General features: G+C 37.7%; 1 protein-coding gene across 7 annotated transcripts in view; it reads left to right on the top strand.

Annotated features, from left to right (window-relative positions):
* Positions 1 to 19,418, top strand: part of LOC135203728 (b(0,+)-type amino acid transporter 1-like) — a 105,365-nt gene that overhangs the window by 67,429 nt on the left and 18,518 nt on the right. For 3 of the 7 annotated variants that reach the window (XM_064233651.1, XM_064233650.1, XM_064233652.1), the window contains 5 exons: positions 11,003 to 11,191; positions 13,041 to 13,142; positions 17,744 to 18,025; positions 18,779 to 19,004; positions 19,316 to 19,360. In XM_064233651.1, the coding sequence (XP_064089721.1) occupies positions 11,003 to 11,191; positions 13,041 to 13,142; positions 17,744 to 18,025; positions 18,779 to 19,004; positions 19,316 to 19,360 (844 nt within the window). Of the gene's footprint in view, positions 1 to 2,112; positions 2,288 to 11,002; positions 11,192 to 13,040; positions 13,143 to 14,766; positions 15,010 to 17,743; positions 18,026 to 18,778; positions 19,005 to 19,315; positions 19,361 to 19,418 lie in introns of those variants that run through there. The other 4 variants (XM_064233647.1, XM_064233646.1, XM_064233649.1 and 1 more) reach the window with 2 other exon arrangements.

Genomic DNA, 19,418 nt, shown 5'->3' with positions numbered 1-19,418 from the left:
TTCCTTTGTGTCTCGCGAATTGGCAACACCGGCATCGGCCGTTGGAGGGGAGAGAGAGAGAGATAGGAGGGGCCGCGTTCAGGTGGTAACCGACGCGAACCGGTTTCGAGAGTTCAAGCTGTATACCGCAACCTATACCTCCTCCTCCCCCTCCTCCTTCCCCCTCCCATATATTGAACGTGGCCGCTCTGTCTTTCTTGTGTCTTTCCTTTCTTCCATGTCTTAGATTCTGCATGTCATGTCGCATTGTGTCGCTTACGTTGGTCTCTCCATGTCGTTAACCTTCCCCCTAGGCGTATGTGACCTGTCTGGTGACTTGTCTTGACCTCTCGCGGTCAGACGGGAGTGTCTTTTGAGTGTTGTGACATTTTATGACACATAAGACACATGTCTCTGCGTCTTTCTGTCTTTTGTTAGCATGTCGTGACCTTTTTTTTCATGTCTTAACCGTTCGTGTGAGTCACGTCTCCCTGTGAGACGTGACCAGCCGTGCAACTCTAGACCTACGTGTCTTATACCCGTATTAGGAAGGCGCCCTTGACCAGGCTTTAGCATTAGACTGGTCATGTTGACCCTCTCTTATATTACCATAACGTTTAGCAACGTCACAACGCTAATGCTGTTCATTTAGGTAAGAACACAAGTCATTGAACTTTTTTCTGCCCTTCAGGAGTGCTAATGAACGCAACTCTCTCACGGAGTAAAGCATTTTAAGTAATGTCGGTGTAATCATCCGTCGATTGATAAGTTTGCTATTCTTGTCTTATTCTTCAGTTATTTATCGATATTCTTTTAACTCGATGGTACAAGAATATTCTTTAGTTATTGTACTAATTGTTTTATTTCTTTTTAAAAGTCAATAAATTTAGTTTCTAGGTTTAATGAATAAATATGTTAGAGGGTTTGAATCTCGACCAGCGAGTAGAAGCCGTCAGCTATTTGTCGAGCGGAAGGCTTCAGTGTTGTATTATTTAAATCCGAGATACAGCAGGTGTATCGACACCTAAAATACACAGCTGTATCGACACATACACAACGAATAATGCACGCGTTGCCCTACGTGAACTGGATCACGATGACGTCACGGAACCGCCGAAAATTTATGATGTCAAAAACTTTACCCGCAATGTGTAAGTGTGTGTGTCTGTGAAAGTCGATACACATATACTTCAGACGTATCGAAACACGCGATTGTACGTGCGTGCATATGTGCGTGCGTGTGCTTTCGTTCTCACGCGCGTGCGCAGGTATTTACAGTCTTCAGGGGGGGGGGGGATACATTTTTAAGACGAATCCATGAACGAATGTATTTACGTATCCGATAGTTAGTTGTTTCGTGGCACGTGCTTGGTGCGGAAGCTTGCTTGATTGCTTGCTTGCTTGCGTCGGCCTGACGGTGGAGAGAGAGCGCGCGCGCGCGTATGTGTGTTTGTGTGCGTAGCGATTTTCGGTGCATATATATGTTTTCCATGAACTTTGACCTCTTCTAAAAACGGATTAACATAAATTGGTTCATTTTTGACCTCCGGAATATATTATAGATGAGACTAAGAGATTTTTAGAAATATATATTGGAAGCAAAATATACGTCGAAATATATTTATATTTTTATAAACTTTGACCTCTTGAATATATTTCCGATGAAACCAGAGCTTTATAGTTTATTTATATATTCAAAGCAAACATATTCGAAAGTTTTCGAATATATTTCCGATGAAAACAGAGCTTTTTAATATACTAATATCTTTAAAGCAAACATATTCGAAAGTATTTTTGTTGTTGGAGTGATTGATATACGTGTTCGACTTAGCCTACAGCAGCTCCCTAGTCTCATTGTCTGATTTTTACGCGAATTTCGACCTACTGGAGACAATTTTGCATGAGAAAAGCAGCGTTTTACTCTACACATCGAATGCAAGACACCCGAAATTTTGCATATACCAACTGCAAAATAAACTAAAAAGTTTATTATTATATATAAACCGAATGCAAAAGATATTTCCGAATTCAAATCCGCCGGTACGACACGTGTCTGATTCCTAGTCTCATAACCACCACCAAATCCTCAGACGGGCGCCGCTGAGGGGGTGAGGGCGCAGCTTTGGCGGGAGACAGCGATACCCGAATACCCGCCAGATTCAAAAAAGGGTGGGGGGCTTTGGCGGGGGCATATAAGACACCCGCCCGATGACCAGCCGCCTCTCGGATATCCACAATGAGTTCACACTGGCGCTCGAGGGATACGGCAGCCGCCATTTCGAGGAGGGAGCTCTTGTCTATCGAGCTGGTAATGGTTCAATTATTGTTGTTGTTGTTGTTGTATGCTGGAAGTAAACCTTCTTTTAAGCACGCTTTATTAAAAGTAATTGCTGCCTCAGCTGCGTTATTATTATTATTATTATTATTATTATTATTATTATTATTATTATTGTATTATTTGATTGCTTGCTTGCTTGCGTCGGCCTGACGGTGGAGAGATGCAGTGGTGCCAATTTTATAAGATTAGCTCTCGTCCACGTAGACCTATATACGTCTAAAGTTAGGGAGTACTCATACGTAAACTGTATTATTATTATTATTATTATTATTATTATTATTATTATTATTATTATTATTATTATTAAAAGGACCTATGTGGTTAAAAAACAATGTTTAAAAAAGTTTTGATAACTCATAATTCTAACTTTTCCAACCCAGTGTTACCAAATCTACGATCCTTCCCCTTGCCTGCACATAGACCTATATGTTGAAAGTAGAGGAAAAGCGAATTATTATTATTATTATTATTATTATTATTATTATTATTATTATTATTATTATTATTATTATTATTATTATTATTATTATTATTCCTTTCCTCTCTTCCCCAGGTAAATAATATATAACTCAGGTCACTGAGTCGTTATTCTGCGAGTATGGTTGCTGTGATTTTTAAACTATACAGGAGAATTCGTGTATACAGGCATTGTGTATGGTGTATGTAGGGCCCACTGTATGCATTATACATACACACTGCAGTTAGTGTATGCAGTCACACGCACTGTAGTTATAGCCGAGTGACTCAATATTGGTTAGTATGAGTCACCTATAGATTTCAATTCGCTGGACTCATGTTGAAACGCTAACGCTAAAAGTAGTCCTATTTTTCTTTTTTTTTTTTACTTTTATATATTATAAGTAACGTTATTTATTCATTTTATTAAGTAGCTTTTTTCATTCGTACTTACATACTTACTTACGACAGACCTGCGGCGCCGGCATAGCAATAGTTACGATTGATTTTATAGATATATATATCTCGTTAGTACCACTGGCTCGTTGCCCCATGAAAATTTATGGTTTTGGTGAATTAAAGATAAACGCTTAATTGTCTTTTTAAGCCTCTCTCTCTCTCTCTCTCTCTCTCTCTCTCTCTCTCTCTCTCTCTCTCTCTCTCTCTCCGGAATTCTTAGGCATTATAGATGTTTTTTCTCTTGAATGTTTTAGCACATCAAGAAAAATTAGTTTTTCATTTTGTTTTTTATATTCATAACTTTCAATGAGTCTTTTTTTTCTTATTTTGTAGTTTATTACGTTACATGGTAATGTTATTTATATACTTATAAAGGCTTAAGTAGATAGGCCTAATGGTTTTCAGTAGATAGGCATAATCTCCAATACTGAATATGGCTACCTTTACGTAAACCAATTTAGACCGAACTAGTCTCATGTGGCTATTCCTGAATATGGCTACGCTTGCATAAATCTTTGATCTAACATAACCATGATTTTACGCCATGGGTGCGTAACAGCACTTAACAGAACATTAAACGTAACTTCAGGCGCGTAACAGCACTGAAAACATCACTTATTACTCTTATCTTGGACGCCATTAGCCGATGTGAAAAGGGCGCCAATTGTGCTAAAGAGGTTTTGTTTACGTGATTTTTTAAAGTCTTATCGGCTTTTTTGGGGGGCAAATATTCTACTTTATCTAAAGTAATCCACCACTTAGAATGGTCAAGTAGGTGGTTACTTATCTACTTACCTACAGTGCGCCTTGAAAGGCTCACTGTAGAGGATTATTCAGATATTAAAGGCTGGTCTAGCCATATTTTCGTTCGGTTAATCTAGACCTAACCGTCTTATGGTTGGTTGTAATAGAGGCTCGAGTAAGAGGGCGGTTTTGATATATTTATATTTATTAATAAGAACGTACGAAACTCTCTCTCTCTCTCTCTCGAGTAGCTCGGGAATAAGTAATCGCTCCACGTTTAGTCGCATCAGAAGCTCGACGTTCGGAAGAGGCTTCAATATCTCATGCGTAAGCTTACGAAACCCTCTCTCTCTCTCTCTCTCGTGTGTGAGTGAGAGAGAGAGATACACACCAAAGCGAGCTGAAAAATCTTTTAAACAAAGGTCATGATGTGTGTGTCTGAGGACAGCGGGCGTAACTTATGTATTAGTACTATCTCTCTCTCTCTGTCAGGAGGAAGTTCGCCGTCCTTACCTCCACATAACCTCCCTCCCCCATCATCTCTACCCCTCTAACATCTCTCCCTTTTCTTATTTTTAATATTCCGGCCTCCGATCATTTCCATAACTCGAGGCCATATTTAACCCCGCATACGTCACAAGAGTGGCGGTGTGCGGCAGCTTCTGACGTCATCACTCCCCCCTTGGCACCGACAATCATCCCGAAGAAGAAGACGCCCACACCGCCCTTTTTCGGGTCGTATTTCTTATCGTTTTCGTATTTCGGGACGAATTCGAATCGTTCGTGAGGATGGCCGGGTTTCGGGGATTCTTTCGGGGCGCGATTATTAGGTTTTATAGACAGGGATTTGTGACGTTGCGTATGGCGGGGTTTGGCATCTCGGTTTGATAGGGGAAGACGATGCTGGTTAGGGATTATTTTGAGTGATTAATTATATATATATATATATATATATATATATATATATATATATGTATGTATGTATGTATGTTTATGTATGTATGTAAGACATATATATATATATATATATATATATTATATATAGATATAGAATATAATTATATATATATATTATTTATAATGAATTATATATATAATATTATGTCCATTTCTTCATGTATTGTTGATTATTTGCCGTTTCATCAGTTTATTTGTCCTGTCAAAAGGTTGAAATTGGGACAGTAATCTCTCTCTCTCTCTCTCTCTCTCTCTCTCTCTCATGCAGTACAAGTCGTGTTTTGGCTGAACCTTATGTCACCAAGAATGAGAGGATAATGTAGACACACATTCTCTCTCTCTCTCTCTCTCTCTCTCTCTCTCTCAGGAGAAAAAGTCAAGGTTGCTTTACCAACATGAAGAATCATTAGACTTTTGTAGAATACACTGGCACCACAAGAGACACCTTGAATATTAGGGTGTGTGAACATTGCCAAAATAAATAGTTCTCATATAAAAAATATTCCATGAATACATTAAAAATGCTGTATAATTATACCAATAAATTTGGTAAATTTATTAGTTTTAATGGGTTATTTGCCAAATTCTCAAGGGAAAAGTTGTGAGATGGCTTTGCGAATATTAATGAACTTAATATTTTATTATTTTAAGTTTATTATTATAAGAAGTGGGTTAGAACTTGAAGTTAAGTGAAATTGTAAATTGTTTATATAAAAGTAAGTAATTTTGTAATAATTATCTATGGAATAATTTTGTCAAGTAAAAAGCTACTTTAGATTATTTTAACTCCACAGTAATAAACTCGACTGAAATAAGTTTGCTCTTAAATAAATTTCGAAAACTAATAATATTGTATATAAAATATATATGTATATATTATATTTATATATTATACATATATATATATATATATATATATCTATAGTGAGAATTTATTTTATTATTTTAAAAAACTATTTGCAACTATAATGCAAAATGAAATGATTAATTCTGAATTATTTTTTCAAACTGAAAACGAGAATGTAAAGACTAGTGACGTTTAGTTATTGAAGGGAATAAACATATAACTCCTATAAAGTATGGGTTGGTTAATAAGATATGGAAGTATATAAAAAATTATTCTGATAATGAATTTTAGTATATATATATATATATATATATATATATATATATATATATATATATATATAGAGAATGCCTCTTGTCTGAAGGTGCCTAGTGTCGCCAGAGTGATTGACTTAAATAAATAGTTAGTCATGTTTACCTGTCATTACAAATCTCCCCCCCCCCCGTCCCCGCGCACACAAGTTTCTTGTTATATAACACTTGTTACGCTACAGGTTTCTGAAGTAAGGTGTTATGACAATTGAGTTTTAAGTTTGTGTGTCTGTTATTGTTTGTTTATTGACGTTTTATCGTTTGTGTTAGGGTCATATTGTAGCGGGAATAGTTTGTGTTTTACGTATGTGTTTATATTTTTTTGCTCGATATATATATCGTGTGTTGTGTATGTGTTGTTTGTGCTTGCACAAGCATCAGATCTCCATATTAGCGTTTGTGTCACGAATTTTATCGACGTGATATATATATATGTTTTTGTGCTTGTGACGTATGTGTTAATGCAATGTGTATTTGTATATATGAACGCAAGCATCGCGTCGCTTGTTTGTGCATGATCGATCAAGCAAGCAAGCATCGAGCCTCAGGTATTGCAAGGAGGCAGCAGCAGCGAGAGTAATTATGCTGGATACTCGAAGCTTGCAAACAGAGTTCATGATTTGTAAAAGGGGAACCCTCTCGTCGCAATTAGACGAGTGAGAGGGGGAGGAGAAAGTCTCTCTCTCTCTCTCTCTCTTTCAGACACTGTAGCAGAGGGGAGCTTTGGTGCCATGAGTCAGAATCTGCATGCCAGAAATAGATGCCCAGTGGGGTGGGTGCGTGCCCTAGAGAGAGAGAGAGACAGAGAGAGAGACAGAGAGAGAGAGAGAGAGAGAGGTCTCTGTTTCTCATCTTAAGCTTAACTAGACAGCTCCGCCTCACCTTCTCAGGTACTCTCAGATTGTCGGGTATTGGTGCCAAGTTTCGCCTCATAATGATACCCAGTTATAAGTCTTTCTGGGTATTGAAGTTTGAGTCTTAAGCTGAAGGCGGTCTCAAGGCCGGATTAAAGATGGGGGGGGGGGGGGGGGGGGGGGTCTTTTAGTTGGGGTGGGGTTTGCTTGTAGGATCTGGGGGAGGGACGTGTTGTTGATTCTGTTGGAATATTCCAGTTAGGGGGAATTCCTCAAGTTGGAATTTCCCTTAATGTAGGATTGAATTCCCTGTTTTTAGGGAGAATTAGCATATAAAATTCCCAACTTAGATTTCCCTAGTTTTTGGGAAGATGTTTTAGGGGATTTTTACCTAAAGTTTTGCCCTAAAATTAGGGGGAAATCACTTTATATTCCCTAGTTTTAAAGAATTTTCTTACATAACATTCCCTGTTTTAAAGGAATGTTTTTAGATAAAAATAGAAAAATTAATCAAATTCCTTAGTTTTAGGGAACTTTTTAGCTGAAATTCCCTAATCACAGGAAAATTATTTAGGATCAAACACCAATTATAAATATAAAAATGGAGAGAGAGAGAGAGAGAGAGAGAGAGACCAGAGAGCGAGAGAGAGAGAGAGAGAGAGAGAGAGAGGTGAAATTCACAGGTCTTCTCTCTAGAGGAGGGGGGGGGGGGGGGGGGGGGCGAAGGGTTGCTCCGTCATATTTCTGTACATGGCACATGGAGATAGTCAAGACGAGAGGCAGACAGATTATTGACAAATTGACTGACAACCCGAGAAATATTACCTCCTGGTTGGTTGTTTAACCTCATAAGAGGAGAATAAAGATCTGAAGTGTATATTCTCTCCCTCTCTCTCTCTCTCTTAGCAACAGACTATATACTATTTTCCACTTCAGTTTCAATAGCCCAATCTATTCGTAACAATACTTTGATAGGTTTCAAATTTCAATAGACGAGATCTATTGACGTGATTGCACACTCTCGCTTACAGCACGCGCCTGTAGAATTGAAGTTTAAGTAGCATATATCTTTTATTTGAATTGGTAGTATTTTATTTTAGTGATTTAAAGTGAGAATAAGGCAGAAAATTCTGGTGTAAGTTCTTGATAGACGCGTATTGAACGCGTTGGTTCGTACGACAATGTTGCTGACACGTATGCAGACGGGTTCCTGATTGATGTAGGCAATGCAGACACGATTCCTGAATAATACAAGTGGCAGAGGATTCCTGAATGCTACTAGTGGCAGATGATTCCTGAATAATACAAGTATCAGATGTGATTCATGAATTGTACAAGTATCAGATGATTACTGAGGGATATAGACGATACAGAGAATTCCTGAATAATACAGGTATCAGACATGATTCTTGAGTAATATAGACAATACAGAAGTAATTCCTGAATAATACAGATATCAGATATGATTCCAGAGTAATATAGACGATACAGAAGTAATTCCTGAATAAAACAGGTATCAGACATGATTCTTGCGTAATATTGACACGTACGAGACATGATTCCTGAATGATAAAAGTATGAGGAAGTGGAGATAGTGTTTGAATGGGCTGAATAGAGGATATTTATAAAAGATATTTACTTAACTGGCAGTATTACAGTAAACACACGCGCGTACAATTTTCACAGCTTACCTCATGTCCTTACTTAAGAGTTAGGATTAACTGTATGGGTTCGTCGCCTGAAAACACACACACACACAAGAGTCACCTTGTCCACATACTCTGAGGGGGGCGAGGGGGTGTTTTGCCCCCAGAAAACCTTGTACAAGAAACCTAGTCAATTCGAACATCGTCACTTTAGGGATACCTGCTGTATTTGGGGGGAAAACTTTGGATGTTAGTTCGCTCTCTCTCAAAAGCCAGACAACAACAGTATACGAGTGAGATCACACGTACGCAAAGGCATCTGTTTGGGGGACTTGTAGGTCTTCGTGAAGTCTTGGAGGTAAACTGTCTATTTTTAAACGACGTCTTTTGGTCTCCCCGTGACCTGGCGGGTCTGGCTAGACTACGTGAGGTCAGAAGATTACCCTTAGGTCATCTCTGGTAATAGGTCAGAGTGCCGGTGCATGCTTGGGTGACCGGCGGAAATACGTCCTGTTGAAGCGTCTCAAAATATTAGCCGAGAATTACGGGGCATTCTAATATTTATAGTGCACTCATGTCTGTCGATTTTTTTAAAGGCAAAACTAGGTCAAACCAGGTCATGTTTTTTTTTTTCATCTGAGTGTTTGAGAAAGCCCTTGTCCAAAGGGTCGCTCGGAAAATCATTCCTTTGTCCCATTTGAAAAGGGAAAATGAATGATTCGTGTAACCCCTTTTTTAAATATTTTTTTTTTATTTCATTTCGAATAATCGAGAGGTTTTTCTTTTCTCTTACTAATTAAGAATGGGAGGGAGGTCAAGTTCTATTTTTGGAGGTGCTCTCTCTCTCTCTCTCTCTCATTCTAACTACCGATTGAACGAATGACATTTCTCCCCCAACCCCATCCCCACACTTTCCCCCTACAATTTCCTTCACCCCTAGACACCAACCTCTCTTCCCTCCCCACACTACCCCCACCCTCACACATCCATTTATTACCGCCCCTTCCCCTAAAAGTTCATTTCAATGACATATATTTCCTTCTAGTACACCGAATTGTGGGGTGGGTTTGAACTGGGGGAAACAGGGGTGGTGGGCGGGAGGGGTAGGGGGGAGGAGGTTGTTGTGTCTAGCCATGAATGGAAAAGAGAGAGAGAGAGAGAGAGAGGAGAGAGAGACTGGAGTGGAGAAGGAGTATACGTAGGAGGAGGACGAGTCCTCAAGGTCATTGGAAGGACAGTCAAGGACGAGCATCTATATGGCTCTCTCTCTCTCTCTCTCTCTCTCTCTCTCTCGTCACCAGTTCATAAAATGGCAAGTTAAATAAGTTTGTGTTCGAACCCAAGTCGAGTTTGGGGTCACGTAGACGTCCTCAGAGAGAGAGAGAGAGAGAGAATACTGTCAATTTGAAACCACGGTACATTTCTGTCATAGTATACAGTCACTCCAACGATAAGATCTTGGTTACGTAAAAGAAAGAGAGAGAGAGAGAGAGAGAGAGCCCATTTCAAATATTTAATAAGTGCCGTTGGTATTAAACCGAAAATGTCAAGGACCTCTAGAGAGAGACAGAGAGAGTATTATGCATCGCTGGAGACACTGAGAGAATAAATATGGTATTTCTCTCTTAACCCAAAGTGGCCCACTCCCGAAATATTGGCCAGATTCCCAATTGAGAGAGAGAGAGAGAAAAACAAATTCTATGGCCTAGAGGTTGTGTAATATAGTAGGGGTGTAATTCCCCTTGATTTAGGGGAGACATTTCTCCCCGCCCTAGGGAAGAGAGAGAGAGAGAGAGCTCTCACTTGGGACACGATATTCTCTTTTGAAGTTGCCTAGGAAAAGTCTTCGTGTATTTTTATATAAAAAACTTAACAATTACTCATAAACTATTTTCATAGTTCTGCCATTTTGTTTTCATCAGTTTTTAGGGTTTAATTATTATTTTTTAATGTTTTCTGTTGTATTTTAATTGACTGCCATTTTCATTCCTTTAAATATTCCTGTAAGTATATTTATTATAGTTTTATAATTTATTTGTTTCAGCCATTTTCCATTTGAAAATGGCATTTAAACAAACCATTCCTACATTTTGTAACTGTCTCTAACTGCCATTTTGTTTCCCTCCCTTTACAGGTCATTTTCCATTTAAAAAAGCTATTTCAAACAACCACTCCTCCATTTTTTAACTGTCTCTAACTGCCATTTTCATTTTCTCCCTTTATTGGCCACTTTCCATTTAAAAAAGCTATTTCAAACAACCATTCCTCCATTTTGTAACTGTCTCTAACCACCATTTTGTTACCTCCCTTTTCAGGCCACTTCCCAATTGAAAAAAGCTCCTTTAACAACCACTCCTCCATTTTGTAACTGTCTCTAACCGCCATTTTCTTTTTTCTCTCTCCCCGCGCAGGACATGATGGCGTCCGGATGGGTGAGAGTGTGCGGGGCAGAGGGCAGAGCGTCCCGGGGTCAGAGGGCCAAACTGAAGGCAAATATCCAAGTGTGGAGGGGGGCAAATCAGCTCCGAATGACCCTGTTAACCTCGAGAGGCGGGTGGGACTCCTCAGTGGGGTTGCTCTGATCGTTGGGACTATGATTGGTGAGTAGTGGTCTATGTCTATTTTGGGGGGTTGTGACCAGTAGGCCCATGTCTATTGATTAGGCCTGTGTACTAGGTATAAGTAGGCCTATGTCTACATTGGGGGTTGTGACTGGTAGGCCCATGTCTGTTGAATAGGCCTGTGAGTAAGTAGAAGTATGCCTATGTCTACTTTTGGGGGTTGTGATGGGTAGGGCTATGTCTGCCTTGGTTGATTAGGCCTGTGGAGTAAATATAAGTAGGCCTCTGTCTACTCTGAGGGTTGTTTAGGCCTGACGCTAAGTTGTAATAAGTCTACGTCTAGCTTCAGGGGTGTTTGGGCCTGTAGAGTAAGTAGTAATAGGCCTATGTCTTGTTTCAGGGGTTAAGCCTTACGGTAAGTTGTAATAAGTCTATGTCTACCTTCAGGGGTCATTGAGGCCTGTGGAGTAAGTAGTAATAGGCCTATGTCTGACTTTTAGTTTATTTTTCTTAGCCTTGTGGAGTAATTGTAAGTAGACCTATGTAGGTCTGGGGTGGGTCAGTGAATGGCTTAGTACTAACTGGTAAGTATGGGACTATGATTGGTATGTAGGCCTATGTCTTATGAGATTATTTGGGGCTTGCGGAGTAACTATAAGTAGGCCTAAGTCTGGGTTGGGTCTTTAAATGTCAAAAGTAATTAATGGAAAAAGTCTTTAAATATCGAAAATAATGAATAATAATTAATTTAAAAATAAACAAAATGTCTTAGTTCATTAGAATCGAAACCATGTAGAAAGCAAATTAATTTTTTAAATTGATAATTTTGTGTCCTAAAACTCCATTTTCATAGCAGTTACCATAACTAACTCGTAATTTAATCTTACAGCTTTAGTAAACCGTAATTATTGATAATTTATCGATTACCATTTTTGCATTTAAAAAATTAGAACAAAAAATAATTTCAAAAATAGAAGGGATTCCTCATCCCTTCGACTCGTGACGTCATCGCGCCGCCATTATGACGTCATCAGTATACAACCTTCGCTAATAACAAGACTTATTTTAAATTTTTGAATGTTCGATTTGATTTGATATGTTTAGAAGTGATTTGATTTCCTATTTTATTTATAAGTCTTCTTTTCAATATATCTTTTATAATTTATTTATGTATTCTCCTTTTTATGGGATTGCGTAGGTCTGACATCTAAAATAAACCTTTGATTAATATGAATATTCGACTTAATTTTACAAATTTCGGACTAATTTATTTCCTATTTTTATATTTCTTCTTTTTAAGTATATTTTCGCCTTCATTTCTTCTTATATTTATGTATTTCTTCTTCTTCTTAACTTGATGCAGAGGATAAAAAAAACTCCGTTAGGCCTAACGTCTATAATAAACTTTTGATTAATATGAATATTCGACTTAACTTTTACATATTTAGGACTTAATTTATTTCCTATTTATATATTTCTTTTCTTCATTTCTCCTTTTGTTCACTCATTTCTTCCTCTTCTTAACTTGATCTGCAGGATGAAATTAAAAAAAAAAGCTCCGCTAGGCCTACCGTCTAAAATAAACCTTGGATTAACAAGAACATTCGACTTAATCTTACATATTTCGGATTTATTTATTACCTATTTATATATTTCTTCTTTCTTAAATATAGTCTATAATTCATTTCCTTTTATTTCTTCCGCTTAACTTGATCAGGATAAAAAACAAAAACAAAAAACGCTTGCCGTCTAAAATAAACCTTTCATTATCACAAATATTCGACTTAATCTCACATTTTCGGACTTATTTAATTCCCTTTCACATATTTAATTATTGTTTATGTATTTCTTCGTTCTTATATATATATATTTCTTCTTTTGCGAACAGGATCGGGAATTTTCGTCAGCCCTAAGGGCTTGCTGGAGCGAACTGGGAGCGTTGGTCTAAGCCTGATCATATGGGCGCTGTGCGGTGTCCTCTCACTCCTCGGTCAGTCTAAAATGATTTTTCAATCTTTTTTAATTTTGACGTGTCTTTTATGCCGATATTTTGTCATATATTCATATATCTATGTGATATCTTATATATATTTATTATTTTTTATTTAATGTATTGTTTCATGTTTTTTATGGCATGGAAGAGTTTATAAAATTGGTTTGATGTGGTCTAGTGTTACGCCATTTTCTTAAGCATCTGATTTTTTTTATTTTTACGAGTATTTTATACCGAATTTTATATTATATTTACCTTGTATTTTATTTATATACATTATGGAAGTCACTTTGGAAAATTGGTTGGCTATTTTGACGTATAATTATTTTTTGTAAAGTAATTTTCAGGTCAGGAATGATATAGTAGGTCTAATTGTGTTCCATTTTCATTAACATTTGCGCTATTAATTTTGTTATTGGTGTTGTGAGCGACATAACCAGGATTTATAATTGTTGTTATAACCTTCTGTGACGTTATAATTATAACGTACATTGTGAATTAATATGTTATGATATTATGAATATTAAACAAATAATTTTCCAGGTGCATCTTAAGTCTAAGCGGTGACGCTGTACAACTCGACACCAAAGTCCAACGTTACATTACGCCAACATTTATTTCTCTCTTCTAAATATAACAGGTTAAGGAAGGAAGCTGCTAATATATGAAATTTAACATTTCAGCCATTATTTAAAGGTCGTAGATACCATCTAACATTATCCATCTTCTGTCTTTTTTTTTTTTAAATTCTCCTGTTCCTGCTACCTACTCCAACCGCCATCTTCTGCTGTTACGTGATGTACTACTCATGGGAACGGTGAATTGATATTTGGGTGGAAAACGATGGATATATTTGAATTGTGAACTTGCCATTGTATTTTTCATGTGAATGATTAAATATTGAACCATTTTGAATTGGGGGATGACATTTATGTCCAACGAATTTGCTGAAAATCTTCCAAAATCTGGTGTGAATTTTGGTATGGGCCTAATTTATTTTTCTTTTGCGAAACTGAAAAATAATAAATACATACAATACAAGTTCTCGATTACGAATGGGAAATTATTGCACATCTTTGGATGGATAAATTGTGTTGATTAATGATATTATATAATATATATATATATCAATTCCTCCCCGATCACGTGATCATCTCGTTCTGAATTCGCGCGAATTCACCATGAACGCATAATCACGACGCAAGTATGACGAGTCTGAATTCGATTTGAATTATTTAAATCTCCTCCATATAACGAACAATGCTCTATGAATAATTTATTATTTGATTTAAATCCTGATGGACTTTGGATGATGCTCATGGGGAAATAATAATTCGAATTCAAATTGAATATGTCGGTCTAAATCATCGCCCAATTGGATATGATAAATGGCCGCCGACGTTGTCATCGACCGTTACGGCCGTCATCCGTAACGCCCAACATCGCCATGACTTACCCAAATAAACATCATCACCGACGCCGTTGGAATAACATCGAAATGGCAACTGGCGTCGCCGATGTCTCGCGCTAAACGTGAACGACCACCGACATCATCACCCACACGGTCGCCATTGATGACGCGTGGGATGTAAACTCCCTTCAACCGATTCACGCCCGACAGGAGCCCTGTGCTACGTGGAGCTGGGCTGCATGATCCCGACCTCGGGGGCGGAACACACGTACTTCCTGGTGGCCTTCGGGCATCTGCCGGCCTTCCTCTTCGCCTGGGTGTCCATCATCATCTTGAAGCCCGCCATGTTGGCCATCATCTGCCTCTCCTTCTCCAAGTACCTGGTGGAGGCCTTCTCCACCGACTGCGAGCCACCCAGGATGGCCATCCAGCTGCTGGGCGGCCTGACTATTGGTGAGGAGGTGGTGTCTTGCCCTGGTCCCACCCCCATAGGATTGCAATGATATAGGATAGGATCCTTCAATAATAGGTCTTAACACATAGAACTACCTACAGTCCCCAATAAGATTTCGGTCAATATAGGACTTTTTTTTTTTTTTAAGGTCATAGGATGTTATAGGATGGGTTAAATGATGCAGGATAGGATCTTTCAATAATAGGTCTTAAGACGTTATAAGATACTGTAGTCCTTTTTTAAAGATCTTAGGACATGCAGAGGATGTTATACCTCACAAGACGTTATTGGATACTGTAGGACTTTTTTTCTAAGGTCTTAGGACGTTATAGCATGCTATAGGACTTTTTTTTTAGAGGTCATAAGATACTGTAAGACTTTTTTCAAAGGTCTTAGGACAAGCAGAGAGTTGGGAAAAATGTATTGGACGTTAGAGGTCTTCAGACGTTGTAGGATACTGTAGGACTTTATTTTAGTAGGTCTTAGGACATACAAGATACTGTAGAGGATTGGGAAAAGTAAGGACGGCAGGAGTTCATCTTTAAACCACAAATATCCTTCAACAAGGACGAATAAGACGAGTTGATGGTTGATGAGTCATTTCTGAAATAAGTGTACAAAGTAATGTTTTATGAGATTATTGTAATCCCCAACTTAGGTATTTAAGTTGCATTAGTTAATATTAAAACTGCCTGGGACGTAATATTTCCCAAGTAGACATTATCAAAACTATTATTTATAAAGTGACTACTTAAAAAAATAGTAAATCTTGTACATTATTAGACAAACACCACCACTTAATTTTGGACGACTTATAGAATATTTTTAACATTCTTGCTTGCAAGCCTTCTGATTGTTTTGGCAGTCTCTCTCTCTCTCTCTCTCTCTCTCTCTAAAATCACGTCCATTTGGCCCAATGCCTTTGCAAGCACTCTCCCTCGAGGATAACATCTCATGATGCAAAGCAAACATCATCGAGATGACAGGCGTTGGTGGTGATGTGTAGCTAAAGGCAGTGGTCCAAGCTTTATTAGCCACATCATAAAAAGGTGTGACAAAGTTAGAACTTAGCACCATCTTTTAAAGATGTGACATCTTAAGCCAGGATGTCTAGACCAATGTCAGAAGCCGGTTCATTGAAGGGGTTAATGCTAACTCATTTTAAACTACAGAGAACGACTTGATCCCTTTTTGCAGTACGATTGTATTGGTCATCTCAAGCTTTTGCTTGACTTAAACCTTCCTCATTGTATAGCTAAAACCTGGAATGAGCATGCCAGTTTTTCCTTGTCTAAGAGAATAGATGATTTTGCAAAAGTATGCAGACAGTAATGTCTTATTTTGTAACGAAAATATAACCTACAGATAAGGTATACTATCTTCATATTTTTTCCAGTCTCTACATTCACTGGAAATCTCATGAAAATGTGTCTACATTCACTGGAAATCTCATGAAAATGTGTCTACATTCACTGGAAATCTCATGAAAGTGGCCCCCTTCCCACTGAGAGATTTGACTATTTTTTTGGCTTTTTAAAAGCTTGTTTGCTTCCCTGATAAGTTTATAAAGAGGTCACAAGTCTCCAGAGGAACCAGCCATTGGCCTTAGAAAAAGGACGAAAAAATTTGGGTTCTACATTAAAATAAAAATTGGAGATGAGAATAGATTTCAAGAACAAGTATTGAGACTTTGAAATGAAACATTCAAAGTGAGAAAAATTGCTCCCCAGAAGAGGACAGTAGGCCTACTGTGTGAACCAGCCATGGGCCTCAACTGGGTTTTGTGCAGTCTTTAACATAATAATTCAACGTAGCGTGTGTTACTTATAATTTATTCAGTATCCTTTTTTTATTTTTATTTCTCAGTTATTATGTACTTCCCACTTATGATTTGTGTACTATAGTATTTTAGCAATCTCCCTTTTGTGTGCATTTTTAAAGTTGGTTTTGTATATAGTGTTTCATTTTTGTTTCGGTACCTACTGTATTCAAACCTGATCACATGAACAGCCTAGTGCGGTACATGTATCCAAAAATAATGCACAAGCATACTGTTGTATTGAAACATATTGTGTGAGAAATAGTTTTGTGCAGTAAGTTACAGAACTCGTGTTAATTTTTATGCTGTGAAAACTATTTTTTCACTTGTCTCATCTCGTTTGGCAGTGATAACGGTACTTGTGCATTATTTTCAAACAGCTGAACTAATTGAACCTTTAAGCCTTTTTTTAGTTTATATATGCATTTTTATTATAATTTTACACCCTCAAGTTCTCTTTTATTTAAAAATACTAATTGCTTGTTTGTCGAATTTTTATTTTTCAGAAGCTGCATTGCATTTTATACCTGTTTTGTATAATTTCTAAAACTTTTAGCCTAAGTAGCAGTAGCTGATTTTATTTCATTACCTGTAAGTTTGCCCTGTTTCAAGCTGGCATGCTGTAATACGCTTGTTTTTTCTTTCCAGAAGTAGTAGGATATTGCTGGAGATTTTAATGCATTTAATACCCCTTTTTAAATTTACTTTCTATAATTTTTTTTTTTTTTTAGCAAAAGTAGTAGCTAGAGACCTCTTATGTTCATCCCTGCATGCTGATAGAATTTTATAGCCAGTAAAACCTGCATGGTTTTGTGTGTGTGCAATTTTAGTTGAATTCCAAGTTTTTTTGTATTTTTTTAATTTGCTTCTAACACCTACCCTTCCGCTCCCCTCAAAAACTCCGTGGAACACAGGAGCGATGGCCTACGTGGAACTGGGGACGCTCATCAATGCTTCTGGAGGAGAGTATGCCTATTTCATGGAGGGTTTTGCTCCCGGTACAAAGAGAAAGATCTGGTGGGCCCCCATTCCAGCTTTCCTCTTCTCCTGGGTTTCCATTCTGCTCCTCAAACCCTCCTCTCTGGCCATCATCTGCCTCACATGTGCAGAGTACTTCACAAGGGTCTTCGATATCGGGTCTGCGAGTTGCACGCCTCCCTCGGTCGTCATAAAGTTGTTTGCCGCTGTCGTTATAAGTAATGCAAAGCTGGTCTCGTTTTTTTTCGAGGGGAGACTTGGGGTTGGGGAGTCTAGCTGGTGGTGGATGAACCTATAGTTCTGGTAGATTAGTAATCACTTTGTCAACTGTTATGCCAGAATTATGTATAATTGTGAGACAATGTTCTTGGATGTTGGCTCTATCAAGAAAAGAGAGGTTCAGAGACCTGAATTTGATGACAAAAATTTAGTACTAATCTTCATAAGGAGCAATTGGAAAGGAAATAAACACCATAATTACATACAGTAAATAAAGTTATACACTCACAGAGGTATAGAATGAACTTGACATAATGTGTATAAACACTTCAGAAAAATTCAGTCAGGAATAAACAGTAGGTTTATTCTTGAAGCAAATACATCATGAAGTATAACCTGGTAAGACATCCTCCTTACATGAAAAATACAGTCGGTTATATGGCCTTTCCAGGAGAATTTTTTGTAAATTGAATGGTTCTGAACCCATATAGGAATAAATTAGTAGTTGAGGTATTTTATGACTTAGTTATTTCAAGTAATACTTTGTCAGGTCCTTAGGAAACCGTAAGAGGATATAGATAGTTGTGGCATATCTATGTTTAATGAGATTTCCCTAACTTTAATTCAGTTTATAATACAGCTACGAATAAGTTTGATGTTTATTTGAAGATACGGTGCAGTATATATTGTTTATATTAAATGCTGAAGAAATAAGTTTCGATCATCCCATTAACCTCATCGTATTGTTGCAGTTTTGATCACATTCATCAATTCATACTCGGTGACCCTCGCCACGAAAGTGCAGAACGTCTTCACTGCCGCCAAACTCATAGCCATCCTGATCATTGTCATTGGTGGCATTATTAAGCTGGCTCAGGGAAACACCCAGTACTTGGCAAGGGGATTCGAAGGTTCCACGAGCAGCATTGGCGACGTGGCAACGGCTTTCTACAGTGGCCTTTGGGCGTACGACGGATGGTAAGGGAAATTCCTCCCGTGCACTTCATACATTGTTTCTTCCAGATTTGTGGGTAACATTCGTAAAGTGTTAAATAGGATTAGCATTATTAAAAGACATTCTATAATGAGGTGCTGCTATGGACATCATTCATTGTTTCTTTCAGATCTACTGTAGTAAATGTTTATCAAGTTGAAAATAGGATAGACATTATCAGAGGAAACTGCAACGCGTATTATATAACATTTCGCTACAAAGACCTTTCAGATTTTAGGAAATTCTTCAATGAGCATAATAAATCATTTCACTAAAAAGGCTCTTCATATTTCAGGAACAACCTTAATTATGTGACCGAGGAACTAAAGAAACCATACACGTAAGTAATTGTGATGCTGCTGAAGTTCATGTAGTACTGATAATTGATTTATGATATA

Source organism: Macrobrachium nipponense, chromosome 36, assembly GCF_015104395.2.
Source record: "Macrobrachium nipponense isolate FS-2020 chromosome 36, ASM1510439v2, whole genome shotgun sequence".
NCBI lineage: Eukaryota > Metazoa > Arthropoda > Malacostraca > Decapoda > Palaemonidae > Macrobrachium > Macrobrachium nipponense.
Note: the sequence above shows the minus strand (reverse complement) of the source record. Positions and strands in the feature narration are given on the sequence as shown.